At 39.4% G+C, this 19,678-nt stretch overlaps 2 protein-coding genes across 4 annotated transcripts in view; one reads left to right on the forward strand and one right to left on the reverse strand.

The window, feature by feature from the left end:
• EZH2 (enhancer of zeste 2 polycomb repressive complex 2 subunit) overlaps positions 1 to 7,592 on the forward strand; it is a gene marked incomplete at its 5' end in the record, with an annotated part of 28,887 nt that extends 21,295 nt beyond the window's left edge. For both annotated transcript variants that reach the window (XM_082293920.1, XM_082293921.1), the window contains 8 exons: positions 2,240 to 2,280; positions 3,440 to 3,565; positions 3,894 to 4,072; positions 4,904 to 4,999; positions 5,624 to 5,705; positions 6,498 to 6,578; positions 6,691 to 6,775; positions 7,480 to 7,592. In XM_082293920.1, coding sequence (XP_082150046.1) covers positions 2,240 to 2,280; positions 3,440 to 3,565; positions 3,894 to 4,072; positions 4,904 to 4,999; positions 5,624 to 5,705; positions 6,498 to 6,578; positions 6,691 to 6,775; positions 7,480 to 7,540 — 751 coding nt within the window. In that variant the 3' untranslated portion in view covers positions 7,541 to 7,592. The remainder of the gene's footprint in view (positions 1 to 2,239; positions 2,281 to 3,439; positions 3,566 to 3,893; positions 4,073 to 4,903; positions 5,000 to 5,623; positions 5,706 to 6,497; positions 6,579 to 6,690; positions 6,776 to 7,479) is intronic.
• Positions 7,593 to 9,794: 2,202 nt separating this feature from the next.
• Positions 9,795 to 19,678, reverse strand: part of CUL1 (cullin 1) — a 53,572-nt gene continuing 43,688 nt past the window's right edge. The window contains exons 12-22 of one of the 2 annotated variants that reach the window (XM_082279767.1): positions 19,272 to 19,320; positions 18,619 to 18,750; positions 17,972 to 18,089; positions 16,932 to 17,008; positions 16,028 to 16,159; positions 15,102 to 15,194; positions 13,888 to 13,935; positions 13,715 to 13,797; positions 12,162 to 12,267; positions 11,283 to 11,396; positions 9,795 to 10,364 (exon numbers count right to left, since the gene is read on the reverse strand). In XM_082279767.1, the coding sequence (XP_082135893.1) occupies positions 10,284 to 10,364; positions 11,283 to 11,396; positions 12,162 to 12,267; positions 13,715 to 13,797; positions 13,888 to 13,935; positions 15,102 to 15,194; positions 16,028 to 16,159; positions 16,932 to 17,008; positions 17,972 to 18,089; positions 18,619 to 18,750; positions 19,272 to 19,320 (1,033 nt within the window). In that variant the 3' untranslated portion in view covers positions 9,795 to 10,283. Of the gene's footprint in view, positions 10,365 to 10,980; positions 11,397 to 12,161; positions 12,268 to 13,714; positions 13,798 to 13,887; positions 13,936 to 15,101; positions 15,195 to 16,027; positions 16,160 to 16,931; positions 17,009 to 17,971; positions 18,090 to 18,618; positions 18,751 to 19,271; positions 19,321 to 19,678 lie in introns of those variants that run through there. The other variant, XM_082279766.1, reaches the window with a different exon arrangement.

A 19,678-nucleotide genomic window follows, 5' to 3' on the forward strand; every position in this document is an offset into this window, starting at 1 on the left:
ACTACTGGATTGTCGCAGTCAAAGCTCCTGTCGGGTTGGTCAGTGTTGGCAGCCTGCTGCCTGTTGTCTTGTGTCATTCCCCACAATTCCTGCTGCCACTGCGTGTCTCCAGCCCTTCTCTCACTGGCCTCTCTCCCTCCTGTGACACCAGTCTCTCCAGAAGAGGGGCAGAGCAGATGGATGCCTTTCCCATTGTGACTGCCACCTGTAGTTTTCTTTCTGCTTTGATTTGTTACTATTAATGCTTCGTTGATGTGTGTGTACATTTAAAGTATTAGGATAGTGCTTACTTCAGGAGAAAAAGTAAAGCTGCTAATTGCTAATGAAAGGGTATTTTAAGAAGTCTGGCCACAGAATGCTTTTAAGGGTTTGGTGTGCTAGTAGGTCCTTATTATCTTGGGGTGACAGACAAGTTTCTGTGAAAGACTTGTTCAAAAATATGGTATGTTACATTTTCCAAATACCAGGCAGACAAGAAAGAAAGTAGTTTGATGTGCATTAGAGTAATTTAAGTAAAAATTGCACTCCTTTTGGTATATGGGAAGTGTCTTCTTGCAGAATCAGTCTCAGAATTCATAAATGTATGTTGGTAGCCTTTTCTTATAGAGTAAATCACTCTTAATAGGAATGTCATCTATTTATTACAGTACCCTGTGATGCTGGGCTTCTTCCTTCCCCTCAGCCTTAGTTACTTGGACAAATCTGCCTTTGTTGGTTTCTAACTTGTATGGGATCCTTCAGTGCTTGTAAGAAAGTTGGTTGTCGAGTTAAAAGCTCACAATAAAGCTTTAAAAGGGCAATTTTATAGAGAATCTTATTTATCTGAAGCTGTTGGAGGGCACAGCACACCATTTGGTTGAAGTAGAAGCTGCTGTGGTTTTATGAAAGAAGTAGCAGCTAAAAAGTCCTATTTAAGTAGTTACAGTGGGAGATATTTTTTTGGAGTGCAAACTTCTGAGGAGTGTTGCGGTCACTGAAAGGCAGAACAGCTTTCTAGGTGTTCTGTGCTGGGGATCTTTTAGTACCTGTGTTCATGAGTGTTTTGGGCTGCTCAGTAAATCTGCAGAGGAAGTGAGGTTGCTCGATGCAGCTGGCAATGTATTATTTGGCCAGGGAATGAGGCTTCTCCCATATTGGTGTCATGTTGTTATATGATATACTAAGGAAGTATAAAATAAAGTAAGAAAAATAAAACAACTGCTTTCTCCTTTAATTTTAGGGCTACTGAAATTAAAAGTCTGGTTTTCCTTTTGGTACCAAAGGTCCAGACAGGTGTTTTTACTTGATTGTATCTGACATTGTTTGTGGAATAGGTGACACTCCCTGGCCAAAGAGCTTGCAATATGAAATGGATACAAAATAAAGGAGGAATTGTAACTTGCAAGAACTTTCAAGTATAGTGAGTTATGTTATGATAACCAAGAGCATGTTGTTCTTAAAAAAAACATGGCAAAGCAACAAATGCAAACAATAAAATCCACCACACAACAAAACCACCACTTCTGGCAAAGGGTGTGCTTGGCTGAGCTACCTGAGAAGGGGGATGCTGAAGGAAAACTGTAAGAACATGAGAGAAAGGAGTGTAGACTTTAAAGTAGAAGGGAAAAGGCTCAGTGCAGCACCACCAGCCAGGACAATTGGGGAAAAGTATCCAGCCAGGAAGAGTACTGAGGTCCCAGCAGTGTGCCTGTGCCAGGCAGACATTGTCTCCTGTGCTCAAGTACTTGGAGCTCCTCAGGTGAAGGGTAGGACCTGGCTGTGGTCTGAGGTGACAACCAGAGTGGTGCTGGGGCCAAGTCCTGTGAAGCAAACAGCTGTCCCACTTTCACCCCCCTGTTTAGGCATGACCCTGCAGATCTGCACCTTCATATCCTTCCTTCGCTGCTGCTCCTGCCTGCCAGAAGCAGCTCTTGGCAGGGTTTCCTTCAAGGCCATCTGAATTTAAGCATCTCTAGCCTGGGCTGGGTGGGGACTGCTCGTCTGTACAATCCTGGGACTAGAGGAATGATGTGGGGAATGGGGGGAGCAGCCTGCAGAGCTCTGATCTTGTCAAGCCCGAGAGACTGGGACAGGGTGGTTCTGCTGCAGCCCCTCTGACTTGTGTGCAGTTAGCAGGTGTTCATGTCTCCAGAAGCTTTCCCATCTTAAGTCAAGTGTGGGTACAAGATGCAGCTGCCTTTCCCAGCCCACTGCAGGAGGAGTTCCTGTCAACCTTCTTGTTTGTTTTGTGTTTTTGCAGGTTGTGGGCTGCTCATTGCAGAAAGATACAGCTGAAAAAGGGTTAGCATCTTTCCATTCAATTTATGTCCTGAACTTCTAAGAATCTACTATTGCTTTTTTTGGTTTTGGTTTTTTGGGGGGGGCCTGATTATTTGTTTTTTTTAATGTTAGGCCATTATATATGTTCTGTGGGAAGCTAGAAATTATATGGGAGTGAAAAGTAAAAAAAAAAAAAGTAAACTCTCACTACCCATATTGTAGGGACAACAGGTACTCTTCGGTTTACATAGCTGGAAGAGCTCTGTGTAATTCAATAAAAAGGGAAGGAGGCTGAGTTTACAGTCTTTCCAGTATGGCCTCATTGAAGGAGAGGTAAAAACAGAATTAAGGATAGGAGCTGCAGTAAAAAGTGCCCTTTTTTTTTTTTTTTTTTTTTAAATTAATTTAGAAATAGTTCTCTGAAAATTTGTTGAGAGTGGTTGGGACTTCTAGCAATATAAATAATTGATCAGTTTGTTTCTCTCCTTTTTTGTTGCTAATTGCTAACTTGAGCATTTTTACAAATTTACAAATTCATGCAAACCCAAACCAAGCTCAGGAGTATTAATAGCAAATATAATTTATATAGCACCAAATTTTCCTAGCTGCTCTATAGGTAAAGCTCTAGACTTGTCCCTGGTAGTTCCTTTCTTGCTTAGAAGACTTCAGCATTGTCTGTACTGGAAAATTGACTTGGGAAAGCACAGTGGTATAATAATAATAAAGGGATTACATTGCCAGTGTTACCTGTTTGAAAGTTGACTGTTGTTCCACATTAAAAATTGCTTTGGGTATTTAAGCAAATTTACTTTGCTGAATAATATCAGTGCTATTCCAAAACACGTTCAGACAGGAAATTATACCATTGTAGTTTCGTTTTTCAGTTTTCCACAGAAACGGCTTTCAGCTCTGAATACTCAAAGCAGCTGAGCAATGGCAGAATGAGCTGCACTAGGAAGCAGCTAATGGTGTAAAACACCTCACTAATGTTACAGTTCTGGTTTGGTGTCTTTTGGGTTCTTAACCCCACTTGCTGTGGGTTTGGGTTTTTTGTTCATGTTTGGGCTTTCTTAGTTAAATGACTAAAAGGGAATTTTTACCTTAGAGTGAGGGGAACTGTATATTGTATATTGTTTGTTTGCAACTTTCAACTTTACAAAATGTTGCTATTTTTATTCAGATGGGTCATCGAATCACGTTTACAACTATCAGCCATGTGATCACCCACGTCAGCCTTGTGATAGCTCATGCCCATGTGTAATTGCTCAAAACTTCTGTGAGAAGTTTTGTCAGTGCAGCTCAGAATGTAAGTAAAACATTTTAAAGTGATCTGTAAACTTCTCTCACTGTCCCACCACTGAGCTCTGTCCTACCAGTCTGTCCATACTGCAGACAGTGTTACAGGAGCAGCAAATTGTGTCAAACAGTGCGAGCATGTGTAATTAAAGTAATTAAGTGCGAGGAAGAGTAATTAAAATCGGGAAAGGAAAGAATTTACAGTACTTCTGAATGTCCTCTGCAGATATCAGTTGCTTTGTTGCCAGTATCCTGATATGCTATAAACTGCACAATCTTAATTTTATGCTGTACTTTTTCATACGTGCTCTCTTCCTTTCCCACTCATTCCTTTGTAGGCCAAAATCGTTTTCCTGGGTGTCGTTGTAAAGCACAGTGCAACACCAAGCAGTGCCCCTGTTACCTGGCTGTCCGTGAGTGTGATCCTGACCTCTGTCTGACTTGTGGAGCAGCTGACCACTGGGACAGCAAAAATGTTTCTTGCAAGAACTGCAGCATTCAGAGAGGATCCAAAAAAGTATGTCCAGAGTTATGCAACTGCATGCCTGTTGCCTGGGTTTTGAGGTGTTCTGATATTTTCAAGCCAGAGAACTTGAAAATATTTGCCTTCATGCTGTCAAACAGGAAAAGAAAACACAAAAACCCAAACCAAACAAAACAGCAAGGAAGTTGTCACTTGTTAGCTTGCTCGTGTGCTGCTGTTAAGCTCTTTCTACATTTTGTCATGTAACAATTAGTGTTTTCTGTGCAGCACTGCAGCAGAATATCTCCTTTTTCCCATTCAGGCTTTGCTTCTTAGTTGCAAATAGACTGCTGTTCTAAAGCGATCCCTCAGCAGTCTTTCCCCAGATCAGCATAAAGAAGTTTATCCCAGAGTCTGGAACCTGTTCCTTTCTTCTAAGGCATAAACTTGTATACAGTCTACCGAGGATATCTTGAAAGCCCATTCAGTTCTGACAAATAAATAAATCAATAAGCCAAAGTTTATTTCTACTCTGGAACATCTCACAAAACAGTTGATGACTGAGCTGAGTAGTGGGCTCCTATCTGCAGACCTTTTGAGGCTGAAGTCTTTAGTAAATAAGTTTTTATGTAACACCCTCACTTAAAGGTTAAACTAAAATTTTTAGTAGTTTTCAAATACTTGGTCATTTTTCTTTTACATACATCTTCTGATCCACAAACTGTAATTTTAGTGTGTGTTTGATTATTGGAAGACTGGATTTGTCTGCTCTCCTGGAGTCCCAACATACACATTTCACTAAGTGATACAAAACAAAATGGAAAAAAACCTGAACTCAAATCTAAGCTAGGCATGTCTAAACTTTTTGGTTTTTCTGCTCCACAGCACTTACTATTGGCACCTTCAGATGTGGCAGGCTGGGGAATTTTTATCAAAGATCCTGTACAGAAGAATGAATTCATCTCTGAATACTGTGGTGAGGTAAGGATGGAGAACACTGTTTATGAGCTTAATTGGTGAAGTTCTGCATTGACAGGGACCAGCCATGGGATACCACTGTCTGTGACCTGGTATCACGTTTAGACAGAGCTGACTAAGCGTCACAGGCTGTAGCTGCTGTCACAGGCTCAGACCCCAGGAGCTACACAGCTGAAATGTCACAAACATTTTGAAATAGGTCCTTGTGAGAAGGAGAGGCTGGAATGTCATTTTTATCTTGGATGGAATTTCAGTTCAAGCATGCTTGTAATTTGGTGGCAAATCATTTCGTATAGTACTGAAAGTCAGTAGGTGCTTTAGCTAAGCTATATTCTGTAGCACTAAAACCCAGAATCAGGTATGCAGTCCCGATTTTGAGATGAGAAGCAATTCTTCCTTTTCTTCTGCTCTGAAAGAGTTAATTTATGCTAAGAGCAAAGCACGGATGTTTGGTAAATGCAGAATGCTTGCTGAAAACAACACTGCTTGGGAATACTTTGAATCCCAGAGAATAAAAAGAACTCCCACCTTTCTTTCAGAACGCTGTGGGGGGGGGGTTGACATTAAGCTGCTATGGTTACAAAACGGAGGAGTGCTTCTCTTTTTTACAAGTACTGTTTCTTTCAGATTATTTCTCAGGATGAGGCAGACAGAAGAGGAAAAGTGTATGACAAATACATGTGCAGCTTTCTGTTTAACTTGAATAATGGTATGTATGCATTAGTTGCAACCCTTGGCAGCATACGCAAAGTATGTATGCTCAGCATTTCACTCAGCCCTGTTTTTCTGCAGACAGCAGGTGACAATGAGAATTTTTTTCCACACATCTTTCCCTGTCAGTGTGTGGATTCATCCTAGTGATGGCTAGTGTTTGGGGTTTTCTCTCAGTGCTAGTCAGCTAGATGTAGTGATGGAGCCTATTACACAAGCAACTATACAAAAAGAGTAGAACTTCATGGAGTAAAATTACGTGCAGACATTAAGTAGACTAAAGAATTTAAAAGGCTTGCCAGGTATTGTCTGAAATAATTTTACTGAATTAAATCAGCAGTAAGTTATGATGGTAATTGTGTTGGGGGGAAAAAAGCCACATACAGATTATGTGGCTGCTGCCACTAGAAGAGAAAAATACAGGTTGCACTGTGTCAAGCATAAAATACTAAAAAATAGTTGAAATGAAGAAAAGACCTGCTGCTTTATGTCAGTGTTGACTTAGCATATTTATGGAGCTTGTCCTTGTGGAATAAAGGTAGAGAAGCTTCAATGAGAAGTTAAGGTGCTGGTGCCACTATGGCAGGAGGTAAAGGGGAAGCACAGTGCGGAGCAGCAGAGTTCAGCTATTGTAGGGTGATGGGCCAGCTCTTCTCTGTGGGAAGCTGTGCAGTTGTCTTCTCCAGCTGCTAAGATCCAAACACACTAGGTATTTCACTCAAAAATGTGTTTTTAGCTGACCCATCCATCATTTGTGGGTTTTGTTGTTTTTTTCTGCCCCCCGCCGTAGATTTTGTGGTTGATGCAACACGCAAGGGCAACAAAATTAGATTTGCAAACCATTCAGTAAATCCCAACTGCTATGCAAAAGGTAAGTTTCACATTTACTTTCTTTTCATCAATGTATGAAATACTATGAGCTACTTCTTTAGCATGCATTTTATCAGTATTTGTACTAACACACTTAATTTCTTTTAAAACAGTTATGATGGTTAATGGTGATCACAGAATAGGAATATTTGCTAAAAGAGCCATTCAGACTGGTGAAGAACTGTTCTTTGACTACAGGTGGGTAGATGGATTTCACAGGTGGGATTAACTTTCAGTATCGCCACACAGCTCATGGTTAATTCCTGTGCCTGCCTGATCCTTGCAAGCTCAGGTCTCAGCAGCTCAGAAGCAGCACTCCCCACACTGGTTTTGTTAAGCCAGATGCCATAGCAAGACTCATTTAAGCAAAGCAGCTGGTTAAGAGCCTGCAAACAGGCAGCTCGTGTAGAGACAAATGGAGACAGACTTTCTCTGGTAGGGTTCCCTTGGTACCAGTACAGGTTAACTCCCCCATCATTCAGAAATAGGCAGGAATTTCAGAGAGTGAAATTTCAGAATTACAACAGAGAAGGGCTTGCTAAGAATGTGTTCTTACTTTCCTCTACAATCATCTCACCTGACAAAAACTAAGCTGTCCAGTGGCAATACTGTGTAGGTCAACCTTGAGAAATGCAGTGCTTTCCAGTACTGAAAATGACTGACATTCAAGGTGAAAAAGCATGGAATTTTAGTGATTTGTCTCTTGATCAAACACCTCTAAAAGTAGTTTCTTGAGTGGTCAGCAGTGTTATGCACCTGCAAATTCACACAAGGAGGAAACACCCCAGCTGGTGAGGAAACTATGGAAAATCTAAGTATGAGAGGATTCTGGGCTGTGGTGCTGAAATGTTCCATGATACTGTTTTTTCATTTGTGATTTTGGCTTTTTTTTGTAATTTCAGATATAGCCAAGCCGATGCCCTTAAGTATGTGGGCATTGAAAGAGAAATGGAAATCCCTTGACACCAGCTACCTCTTCTTTTAAACAAACAGCTGCCTTATCTTCAGGAATTTCTAGTACTGTGGGCAATTTTAGAAAAATAAAAATGATGCAATTTGAAATTCTGTATTTGCAAAGTACTGTAACAGTAATTTATAGTAACAAATTTTAAAAAAAACAACTTTTTATTGCCTTCTCACCAGCTGCAAAGTGTTTTGTACCTATGAACTTTTGCAATAATGTGGTGTGGTACATTTTTCAACCTTGAATAAAGGATACTTGAACTTCTTCATTTTTACTGGAACTGAGTTGGAATTTTGTGTCAGACCCTTGAGGAAGCAATGTGAATTTAACTTGTAACTTCTGTGCAAAGGCAGCTCCATGCTTGTCTCCTTCTGTTCCTGTAACTCTGGGTCACATTTACAATAGTGTGAAGATGGAAACAGTGTAGATGTCAGTCAGGTGCTTGTGGTGCTGCAGTGCCTGAGGCAGGTGTGGTCTTGCAGCTTCTCTGCTCCCTTCGCATGCAGCTACATCCATGTTCTCTGGAGTAAGTGCCAGAAGAGCTGTAATTTCTGTGACACTGCTTTCAAGATAAAGCTGTAGTACAAGGTGCCCTCATTGTGGCTTCTCTGAAGCACCAAACTGAATGATGAATACAACAGTAATTACAGAGACATTAAAAAATTAAGAGGTGCAGAAGAGAAATGTATAGTTTTTATCCAGAATCATTTTAAATAGCAGCTAAATGTCTGGGTCTCGTACAGGGCTACCATATTTATTTCTTACTTGCCAGTGGATTGTGAACTCTGCAGCCTCTTGTGAGGTAGAACACAATGCTCTGGAGTGGGAGGGCAGGCACAGGCTGGCATTATTGCCAAAGTGATTCCAAGAAATCTTGTCCATGGTGACCATTTAATTTTGCACTGAAGGGGCTCCAAGCCTGGGGCTGAGTTCAGCTCTTCCTGCTTCCACACTCCATATACAACAGGCAGCTGCCACATGCCCTCTGCCTTGGTGGTGGCCCAAGTAAGAACTAAGAGTTCATGAGGAAAAGAACAGTAGAAACCTGATTTTCTCCCTGCTTGGGTAGAGCACAGCTCCTGGTCTGAAGCTGGATGCACTGCTTTAACCAGCCCAGGGCTTTGAAAGGCAGCTCAGAGTAGGTGATTTCTGGCCTTCCACCTAAGAGAGGAATTCAGGCTGCTTCTTTGTCATCATATCACATCCTCCTACAAAAATCTATTAGCCCTGAGCTTTCTGCAAGAAGGGTTTACAAAAACAAAGCAGCATCTTAAAAAAAAAGAAAAACTAAAGAGGCAGCACAAGCGCCACTCTTCTAAATTTCCAGAAGCCATTTTAAAACTGAGCAACAAGATGCTTCTATTGCCCATTATGGCAGTCTTCAGCTCTTTCAGAACAGAAATAGCAAACATACAAAATCTCAAGCGCAGATAACACCCCTCCCTTTTTCCAAATCAGTCTGGATCACATCGAGTACTGCTCCATAATTGTTTTTTAAACCCAGAGTTCAACTGTAACCATTAGTTTCCCTCAACAGAAAAACATTAGCAACACAAAACCTGGCTCCCTTCCTGGGAGAAGAAACACTGAACAAATCACAAATTCTAAAGGGTAAAATGACCACAGAAGTTAAGTTCTTTTCACCATGAAGATTAGAAAATACAGATTACCAAAAATGAGACCTGTGAGGATGTCAGCATTTTGCTTGTAGCATGTGGAAAGCCAATAATTCATTTCAGAAAATGTTGTGAGAAGAACGGAATGAGGCCTGGTCAATCAAGATAGGTGTAGAAACACTCAAAAATATTTTAATTCCCATCACAGGTTGCATTTAATGGGAATTAATCTTTAGGAACACACTCAATTTTCTGTTCTAGTCAAAGAAATGGGCAGCCTAAACCTCCTTTATTCCAGGCAGCATTTATGCAAGAGTGATGCATTTTATAGCACAATGAGCAATATAAAACCAGCTCCAATTTCAGATGACCAAGCATTGCCACATATATTCTGAGTATTTTCTGTTCTGCATATCTTGTGAAATCATCACAGATTTCTTTTATTTTCAAAGTGCAGACATTTCCTCTTCAAAAAGAAATAACATGCACAGATAATAGATGACAATTTCTTCAGAGAACAAAATGTTCTTAAAGCACCAGAAAATGGGGAGGAAAAGCAAAACGAATTTCTAATAGCTTTCATAACCATTATACCTTTTATTTACATTTAGAAAGATAAGTCATGAAACTTAAAACAATAAAACCAAATGCAACTTGTACAGAAATCTTTTAAATTTTTTTTATTATTTATCACACATTAAAAAATGAAACACACTATACAAATGGTTTTTCATAGCAGATTACACATGGGTCCATTCAGACTCGCTCTCCAAGTGCTGCCAACATGTATAAGTGCTGCCTGTGATGGCAGCTGTTTATCATATAGCCAATGTATTGATTTAAATGCAGTAGCATGCAACCCTCAACCGAGAAGGGTCTGATTCCTTTCTGTTCTTAAATTAGGTTAAATGGCATTGGTGTCCATATTTACATACTTGAAATGTATCAATCCTGAGCAGTTCTGATGTAAATCTGAGACTGGCTGGTGGAGTCCTGGTCTCAGTCATTAAAAAGGGAGGTCCAAATGGCAGCGGGGTGGCTGCTATGAAGTTCTGTTGCTTTCATTCTTTCCATCACATACCTACTTGCCGAGTGTCACACAGTCAGGTAATTGCTAATAAAAATGTTAAGCCAAGTAACTGTAGGTGTCCTTCTCACCATCTACACGTTCCAAGTACTCCTTCTCAATGAGGATGTCGATGCATTTCTGTGGGAGGAACAGAGGTAAGTGGTGGCACACGGGAACAAAAGCCCTCTCTGGGGGTTGCTACAAACTTTGATTTTGATCCCCGAGGGAGTTCCCTGCTAAGCAGAGGAAGGGACTAGGCAAAGGACACAAACCACAGCAGTTCGCTCTCCTCTTTCTGACCACATCCAAGCAGAGGACTTTGCTAATCCACTAAACTGAATTACACTTCCTGGATGCCATTCCAGGGGTGTGACTGGGAGATCATCAGTATGCTGAGCAACTTCATAGTAAGACAGCAAATGAAGAATTACACCAAGATGCAGAGAGCTTATGTAAGGTCACTAAAGACAGCAGCTGCAGTGAAGAGCTGCCTGTGTCACTGCCCAGGACCAGTGCCAGTTTATGCAAGTGCTCTCACTGCCTGTTCTTTGCCCCACCTACCCTTGGTTGTGGATATAAAAACCGCTGCTGAGCTCACTTAGACAAACTAATGAAGAAATTAATATACATAAATGAATAATTAATATAATTATGAGTAAATAATTAAATACAACCTCCCCCTCCCCAACATTTTTATTGTAAAAGAAAGCAGGAAACTTTTATTGAGCCAACCCTGTGGCTGGCTGTAGTCCCACAACTGGGAGAGCAGGAACAAAAGGTAAGCGTGGATCAAGGGCTATGGTAAACTGAGTGATGTGAAAAGATGCAATCCTGCTATTTTACCACCACTGTCAACAATGTGAAACATGGATGTTACCCTAAGAGAAATAAAATATTTCTCGTTAAAGTATTTCCTGCTTACAACTCAAAAATATGTCCTTGCCCCTCCCACCTCATCACCTTAACTTTCCTTTAATTCAGAAGCATGTGTTTTGTCTGTACATATATCCTCTTCACCTCCTGGAATCCAGGTTCAGAGATGTGGTTCTCACATACCTTAATTACAGGAACTCGTGGCTTGAACCTTGAGGACAGCTGTGTTAGCACTTCTCCAAGCAGTTGCTGGTGTTTTAGAACCTTCCTCATTTTCATGATTCTCACAATAGCAGCCTGCACAGCGAAGTCAGGAAGGCATGTTTAGGGGCAAACTACTTGTCCCTCTGCATAAAGCCACTTCCCTACGAGATCATGTCTGCTCGCACAGAAGCGCCACCACAACCAACTCGAGCACCAGATGGGGAGAGGCTTGCCCACGAGTGTCAGCTACTCACACAGACTTCAAGAGCTCAGACTCTACCCAGCACACAGTCATCAAAAGTGGTTTTGACACATGAATTTTTAGAACTGTGCTTACAGTCAGTCAGTTGTAACAATAGCACCAACTGGTACCAAGAGCCATACAACACCACTTGTGTAGCAAAGAGACTTCTTTATGTATTTAACCTTACTGTGACACTCTCTTAGTGGTACATCTGTATTTCCTTCCCCTGCCTCTCGAGTGGATTCCAAATGAACTGATATAAAACTGCTGTTAATTTCATACTACCTAGGTATTACTGTTTTTTTATTATTCAGTTTTCACCCAGGACAAGGTCTGGTGAGTGTGTGCATCCAAGGAACCCAAACACTCATCAACATCAGGTTAGAACAAACGTGAAGAACACATCCTATCGGTAGAAATGCTTCCTCCACTTTCTATTACAGACTCCAATCACCTTTAAGAACATTTTAAACACATTTTTTGAACTCTAACATAGTGCACTGTAATGGCATGTTGTCTTCTAATAAAAATTAAGAAACCCCTACAGTAACTTCATTAAATGATAACAAAGTTGTGATTCTGAGTTCATGGCAGCATTCTGCAATAAAACTCACCTGAATCAGTAGTTTCCTATCTTCCTCTATATTTTTGTGTGTAGTTTCTTGCTCCTGCTTCTGTTCAGTCTTCATTGGCACATTGATGTTTACCCTTAATTTTTTGCTGTAAAGAAAAGCAGAAATTAATAAACAATTAGACTGTTTAAAAACTGAAGAAACACAGAAAATACTGCAAACAAAACCCAGCTCCAAAATAAAAGCCACATCACCATAATTACTTAACAACAAAAGAGGACTTTGGCTCTTCTGCAAACTTTAGACACACTAATGTTCAAAAAAAAAAAAAAATGCCCACAACCAACCAAAGAAACAAAATACCTTTCTGGTGAGTGTCTGTCTATTTCACAACTTACTGCATCCATCCTAGTGATCTGTGAGGTCTAACTAGCACTGTACAGTTACACTGTATTCAGAACATTTCTGTGTGTAGTACGAAGCTTGGAGTCAGTGAAGGGGACAAGGGAAGTCAATGGAAACAGAATCCCCTTTCTGATCTACAGACTGGATTCTCACAATAACATGGAGAGATCTGTTCTGTAGAACTGAGTTTTGCCCTTCTTTCACATGCTCCCAGCACTGATGGCTGTGCTGAGGTGAGCCCACTACCACACGCGGCCACTCTCAAGACAAGGTCCTGTGGCACAAGTGGCGAGCAAGCCTCAGCATCAGAGCACCAGGGAGCACAGGGCTCTGCTCAGCCTGTTGGCTGCACTGGGGAAAGGATCTGCTATTTATTTAGCACAGTGTTCTCTATCATAAATTGGGAACCAGCAGCTGCACAATGCAGCAACACTGAGCTGTTTCCATCACTGCATTAATGTAACTGACCATGAATTCTCAAACCTTTAATTATTGGTAAAGGGGGATAGAAAGCAGATAAAGAGTGAGGTATAAGGAAAGGTTTTAAAATGTTTCTTTCACTTGAGATTTTATCTTCAGGAAGTACTGAACTCCTCACTGAATTTATGTGTGTTTATATCTATACTCAGGTAAGCATGATAAAACGTACCACAGTGCTGTAAACAGCTTAAAATATACAACTGTTTAAAGTAAGTAATAAAACCTACTGAAAATTGTGTTTATTAAGTCTTCAAATCACTGTATATTCTGTGGTTATAAAATGAGCTTGATCTTCTCGTGTTAGCAGTAGTGGATGAACATTTATGCTTTTGACCTTTGCTGGTCACTAGACACTACTGTAACCTTACAAAATATCATGGATTTTGCCGAGTGCATGCGAGTCATGCGCCTTGATGAAACAGCAGCACTTGAACCAGTTAGTCAAGAATTAGACAAGAATCAAGGAACAAAAAGGACATATGAAAATATGTCAGGCCTTGACAGACTTTATGACAGAGTCAAAGAGCTGAAATCGTACCCATCCCCCACCACTTGCCAGCCCTCTCCCTTAACGCTGGTACACATTGGATCTACATTTGAATTGGCACTTGAACCCTGAAGCTTTCATCCCAAGTATATTATGTTCCACCCAGATTTTGAAAGCAGAGGAGGATGCTACCCATTACATCTAAGTGATGTATGCTGCTTACTTTTTGTAACCAAGATAGAGTTTTATTAAAGTATCTGGTTTTAACTCCACTTCATCAACATTTGCATTTTCATCTTCCAAAACCTGCAATAAACAAACAAGCAAACAAATAAATAAGTAGTCTTTAGCATATTTCACTGTATGTTAAGCAGGTTGTAAGAAAGGAGTACTTACAAGCAATTTTGATTTCAACAGTATCTGTAGAACTTGTGCCAAGATATCCTACAAAATTATAGAAAATATCAGCGCAGGTAGACAGCACCTTTGTCTAACTTAAAAACTTGAACAAGAACACATATATTTAGACTTAAGAACTATTGAGTGCAGAACACTGCAAAATGAGGGGGGAAAAAAAGCAGTAAAAACATAGTTCACAGAAGTAAAACATAATGTCCTTTTTGGATGTTAGGACATATCCCCCTTGTGGTCAGTCAAATAACATAAAATTCTTAAGAAAGACTAATTCCAAGCAAGAGATCTTTCCAGTTGCTGCTTTAGGAACTATTTTGCAAGCAGATTTATTGCCTAAGAAATCATTTTTCCCAAACCATGCAAATATATATACCACGGCAAGCTTAACCTTCAGAAAGCAGGCGCACACTGCTTTCGGATTAACATCTTTTTCTTTTAACAGGAATCTGTTCTGGTTGCTGTTGCTGGTTGGTCAGCCAGAAGGCTACTGGCAATATTCTGTGCAGGCCTGCAAAGCTGCTATTTTACCACAGTCTATAATAAAGGGCAATCCCTAAGACTTCTGGGTTTGCTGTAAATCATGAGCAACAATAACTTTCTAGATATGTGTTTCTAGAAGTAAAGATCCTGCTGAATAGGAACACCTAACTTTTCAGAAGGCAGAGCAGACCTCATTCAAACCTATTACTAAAGGCCAAATAAATGCCAAATTGTGGGCCATAAAGCCTGCTTGGAAAGAAAAGGAGGGAACCTTTTCCACACGAGAGAGTTAGCCAGTGAACTGCAGATTTACTATGTTCATGTAAAAAAGTCTTGAGATATAAAAGAATGACAGATGCATGGATCAATCATTTAGCGAAAACACTGTTTTTGCTAGAATGTTGTCTTTTAACATTAAAATGTATGCATTGAAACACTGAATACTTCCAAGCAGAGCTCAGCAGGAAGCTAGACAATTCACTCCAGTCATGAACAGGAATGCACTAAGATTCATCTGAAGACCAGGCAGTTACAGTTACAGGAAAGTAAACCAGGAAAGTGAATTGACCAAGAACAGAGCACATCTGTCTCCTTCAGGACAGAAACTGATTCTGGTTCCAAGCAGGTGTAATCCAAATTTCTTATGATGGCAGAAAGAGCCCTGAAGACCAAAACACTTGTTCACAAGAGTGTGGTAAAATGTGCAAAGTCACTACCATTTTTATTTGAGTACTGTCTGTCAGCTGCTGCACGGTGTAGGCATCTTCTGTGTTGTACTGAAGTAAAATTGCCATCTGGAATGTGGATGCCTGACAGAACCAAAAACAGAGAACAGAGGGGAGAGAGGGGAAATCAGAAAATGAGAATGAACAAACACTTTCTGAATTTGAACAGCCTGAAATCCACCAGTTAAACACATACACTGGAATATTTGGGCAACAGAGAATACCCAACTGGTACTAATAAAAAAAAAAAAATCGAATGCTGCTTGTACAGCCAGAACTCCCACCCTACCAGCATTATCTAAACATAAACCCCAGGATTAGGATCATTTAGCTTGCTCACAGACACTTCATCAAATCATCTACTATGGTATCAAAGCATTATCCTTCTACTTGCTAATATAGTTTTAAATTGTTTTGCTCTGTCACTCCGACTCTTACCCATTTAATCTTCGTTAAACCCAACACAAACCACTGAATTCATCCTCACAACCCTCCCAACTCCAGCAGAACAATAAAATCAAATTTATAAACAAAGCAGGTATCAGTGGCTTATTCATGTCTACCACCACAGGGTTAACATATGTTGATGACAAGGTCAAAGTCTGACATTATCTTGTTTCTTCTCACTGTTGTGAACTCCCCATCCCATCTACTTTTTGAGAAAAAGCAGACAGAAAACTGTAAGCAGCATGAGATCCTAGGCAAAGAGGTTGTAGTTGTCTCACAAAATACAGTTCAACACCTGTTTAAACCACAGGCAATGTGTTCCATTCCATAAGTCAATTTTCTTTTAAACACAGACCTTTAGTATCAGTACAGTAAATAAAATAAACATACAATAAATGTTCTACCAGCTGCATCCAGTCCTCTGAATACAACCATCACCAAGTGTTTCTACTGGCATGACTTGTCCTTACCTGTAATGTGTATCTGTTTTTGAAACAGTTGGTAACCAATTCCCCTTTGGACAGCTGATACAACCACGTTAATTTTCTTCCACTATGACGACTGGCATAAAATGCAGTAAATCTCTGATAGCTCCGTTCTAACTGTATAAAAACATCAATAATAAATAAATAAATAAATAATACTACTTACCTTCATTTACCATTACTAGAACATGCTATGGAAGCAACAGAGGATCATCAAATCTTATCACCCTCAACCACTACGTTGTCTGAACAACACAAACAGAAACTAAGTATTCAAATTTGGCAGACTGGATGAAAATTTCCCTCTGTTACAAGTTTCCCCTTTAAAGTATCATTAACAGTACAAATGTAAACAAGCATTCAAGTTTCATTCTTCCTTTTAGGATACATTAGGCATGGCTAGAAAAGCGGATTTGTTTTAACCACCTTCATTCTCCGGGTAACAGCATTAAACTTATTTCTCATGTTAAATATTCACGTTCTGTCTCTTCTGAATAAATCACTCAGCAGAAAACTAGTGATTATAATATCTAAAGATTTTACTGGGCAGAGCTGAAGCAACAGTATGAAAAAGTTTCTTAAATTAAGTATACCCAGAAAAATGCACTAATAAAGATTTGCTTTAGTTGCTCTTGAATATTTTGAAGAAAGATTCATTAACCAGGGACTTTTCATGGGAAAAATATGAAAACACGGATTCCACACAGTCCCCTCCTACTACCTTACTCAATTATCTTGTTCCAAATATTCTCAGGCTAAATAGGCAAATAGCAGAGACACTTGTAGTCCTCTCTGATACCCAACAGAACAGAAGGAGACACCAGCCTTGTAAAACAAATTTCTCTCATGATCATTCCATGCTCAGATGAACGAAGTAGAAGTGCCTCACCTCAGATGGCAGAGCAAATGTGCAGGACTGCTGGAACGGCCACGATCCGGAACTCAGCACTTGGATGCTGAAATCCACTGAAAGAGAGGTGAACAGGATGAGCTGCATTATCCCACTTTCTCCTAACCCCTCTTCAAACACAGTCCCAGTTCCAACACAGAAACGGTTCTGGCCTTGTGGTCAAACTAACATGGCAAAAAGTCATTAAGCACTATTTTATTTTTGTCAGACCATAAACCAAAGCTATTCATGAGAGATGTCACTGCAGTTGGAGAGCTTTAGATTTACTGTTACAGGCACTCAATTTTCTCTCACTGGGAGACGTTATCACCCTGTTTCTATCCCCACAATGGATTTCTCTTTTAACACACAAGTGTGAAAATTTTAAGTGCTCATCATCACTCCGCAGTACACAACTGCAAGAACAGACCTTTCACACCCGAACTTGTAAGGCATTTTGGTCAAGTCAAGAATAATATAAAAACTAAGTAAAATTTAAGCCTGACAATACACTTCTAGAAACTTTAATTGTAATCCAAGAAATAATTATCAATTCTTGACAGAATTTGGTTCAACATGCTTGAATTAAAAAAAAAAAAAAAAAAAAAAAAAAGTAAATAGGGACATCTAACAACCTGGAACACAACATACCTTTTCCCTTAATACTTTCACCTAAGTGTGAACTTAGGCCACATTGTGTTCAAAATCAAAACTGTTCAAAGAAAAATGTCTCTCCAATCAAACATTAAAAAAAAAAAAAAAAAGAAAAAAAGAAAAGACAGGATTCAACTTAATTTAGTTATATACCTAAATATGAGATGCAAAATCAGAAGGAAGCTACTCACGAAAGATATAAAGAGCTACTAGAAGACAAAGAACAGACCTAGAAGACCAATTTAAATATGCCAGCTATCTTGGTCAGAAGAACACTAACTTGTGGCAGTATGAGTAAGTCAAATATTTCCCTCACACATTTAGTTCTGTAGAAGTAAGGGGATGCTAAACTATGCAACAGTAACTTAGGTAAAAGTATTACTTACAATCTAATGGTTCTGAATTGGTCAGGTGCTTTTTAAATTGCTCATTCAAATCCTTGCTTACACCAATATCTTGGAACATCCGCTGCAGCTTGGAGGTATACTCAAAACCACAAGCTTGCTGTATTTTAAAAGCACAGAGACATCAGCAAGACACATTTTTGACATTGGATAATGAGAATAACAAAGTGTTGGAACTTATTTTCTTAACAGAAGATGTACAAAGTTCCATATTTCCCTTACTCAAAGTGCCGATTCCCACTGGAATATGAGCTTTAAGTGCCACTGACAACTGAAGAAAATTTTGTTTAAAAATCAGGCAAAACACAATAAAACAGAACCCAAAGGGGAGGAGATTGTATTTTGCTTAACTCTGAATAAATATGGGTTAATGAAATTAAGCAAATTTTCAGTAGTCATTCCTTTGAATAATTAAATCCATGTCATTCATTTGGTTAAGAATAATTAAGCTTAGATCCAACAGACAGACATGCACTAGAAGTTCCTATGATTAAAAAAAATACAGAACAGAAGATTGCATATATTTCTGTGCATAAAATAAACAAATGAAAGGACATATATCAATGCTTTCCAAAACAGTCTGAAGACCTGCAAGGCAGTAGATGATGGGGCAGTCATGGAATACTCACTTTTAGTTTGGAGATCATGCTTGCCTCAGCATCATCACTAGCACTGTTCTGATGCACAAGTCTCTTTGCCAGCATTTTAGCATAGAATTTTTGAAACACATCTTTATCCTCAATGTACTTGAAGACAACCATCTGGAAAAGCCAAGATAATTTGTAAGGGAAAAACTATTTAAACATTTGTCTTGAAAAAGCTGTAGCAGGAGCTACTTCATTTGCACTGAAATTTTTAAGATTGGGGGTTTTGTTTGGCTTTTTGGGGGGAGGGTAGAGGGTCTGGTGGTAGTTGTTTGCTTTGCATATGGATACTATTTTAAAACAATAACTGTATATTCCACATGTACAGCATTTTATATATACGTGGATATATAATGATACAAAAAGATGTTGTAAAAGTTATACATATTTTGTATGATTAAGTAAAAGCATTGCTTCAATACAGCCACTTTAAATCTCCTGTAAAGGGGTTTTTAATAAACAAAACAAAATCATTTAAAAAAAGCCACACAGAGATTATTACTGAAAAGCTAAAATACTAAGCAATGAAATAAAATATACCAAAAAATTTTTTTCTCTTATCTGCCTTGTGTGACAATTGAATATTATTAACTTGCCAAACCTTACACAGAAGAGAACTGTATTTATAGACATCTTACCACTTGATTGAGTGTATCTTCCAATTCTGCTTCTTCTGGATTCTTTGAGCTGCAGTTAAAGAAGAGCATTTTTAATCAGTCCCAAACCAGCAGAATGAAACCAACATATGGATATATATGGAAACTTCAGAAATAAAGGAATGCAGATTTGAGTAGTTCTGGGATCAAAGGCTCTTTAAAGAGGAAACAGTGTAATGAAGTGATCACTTCACTGCTCCACCTGTCAGCAATTCCGCAGTTCCCGACTGTCACAGGTTGAAGTCCTGGACCATGACTTGCTTGGGACTTCTTGGTAGCTTGATACTTCTCAGGATTTATGGGCTTAAACATGGACTTCTCTCTTCCCACTGCTAAATGCTATCTTTATTTCTTAGATAGCACAGTGAGAAGAAACCAGCCCACAGAGA

Source organism: Coloeus monedula (genome assembly GCF_965178545.1).
Source record: "Coloeus monedula genome assembly, chromosome: 1".
Classification (NCBI taxonomy): domain Eukaryota; kingdom Metazoa; phylum Chordata; class Aves; order Passeriformes; family Corvidae; genus Coloeus; species Coloeus monedula.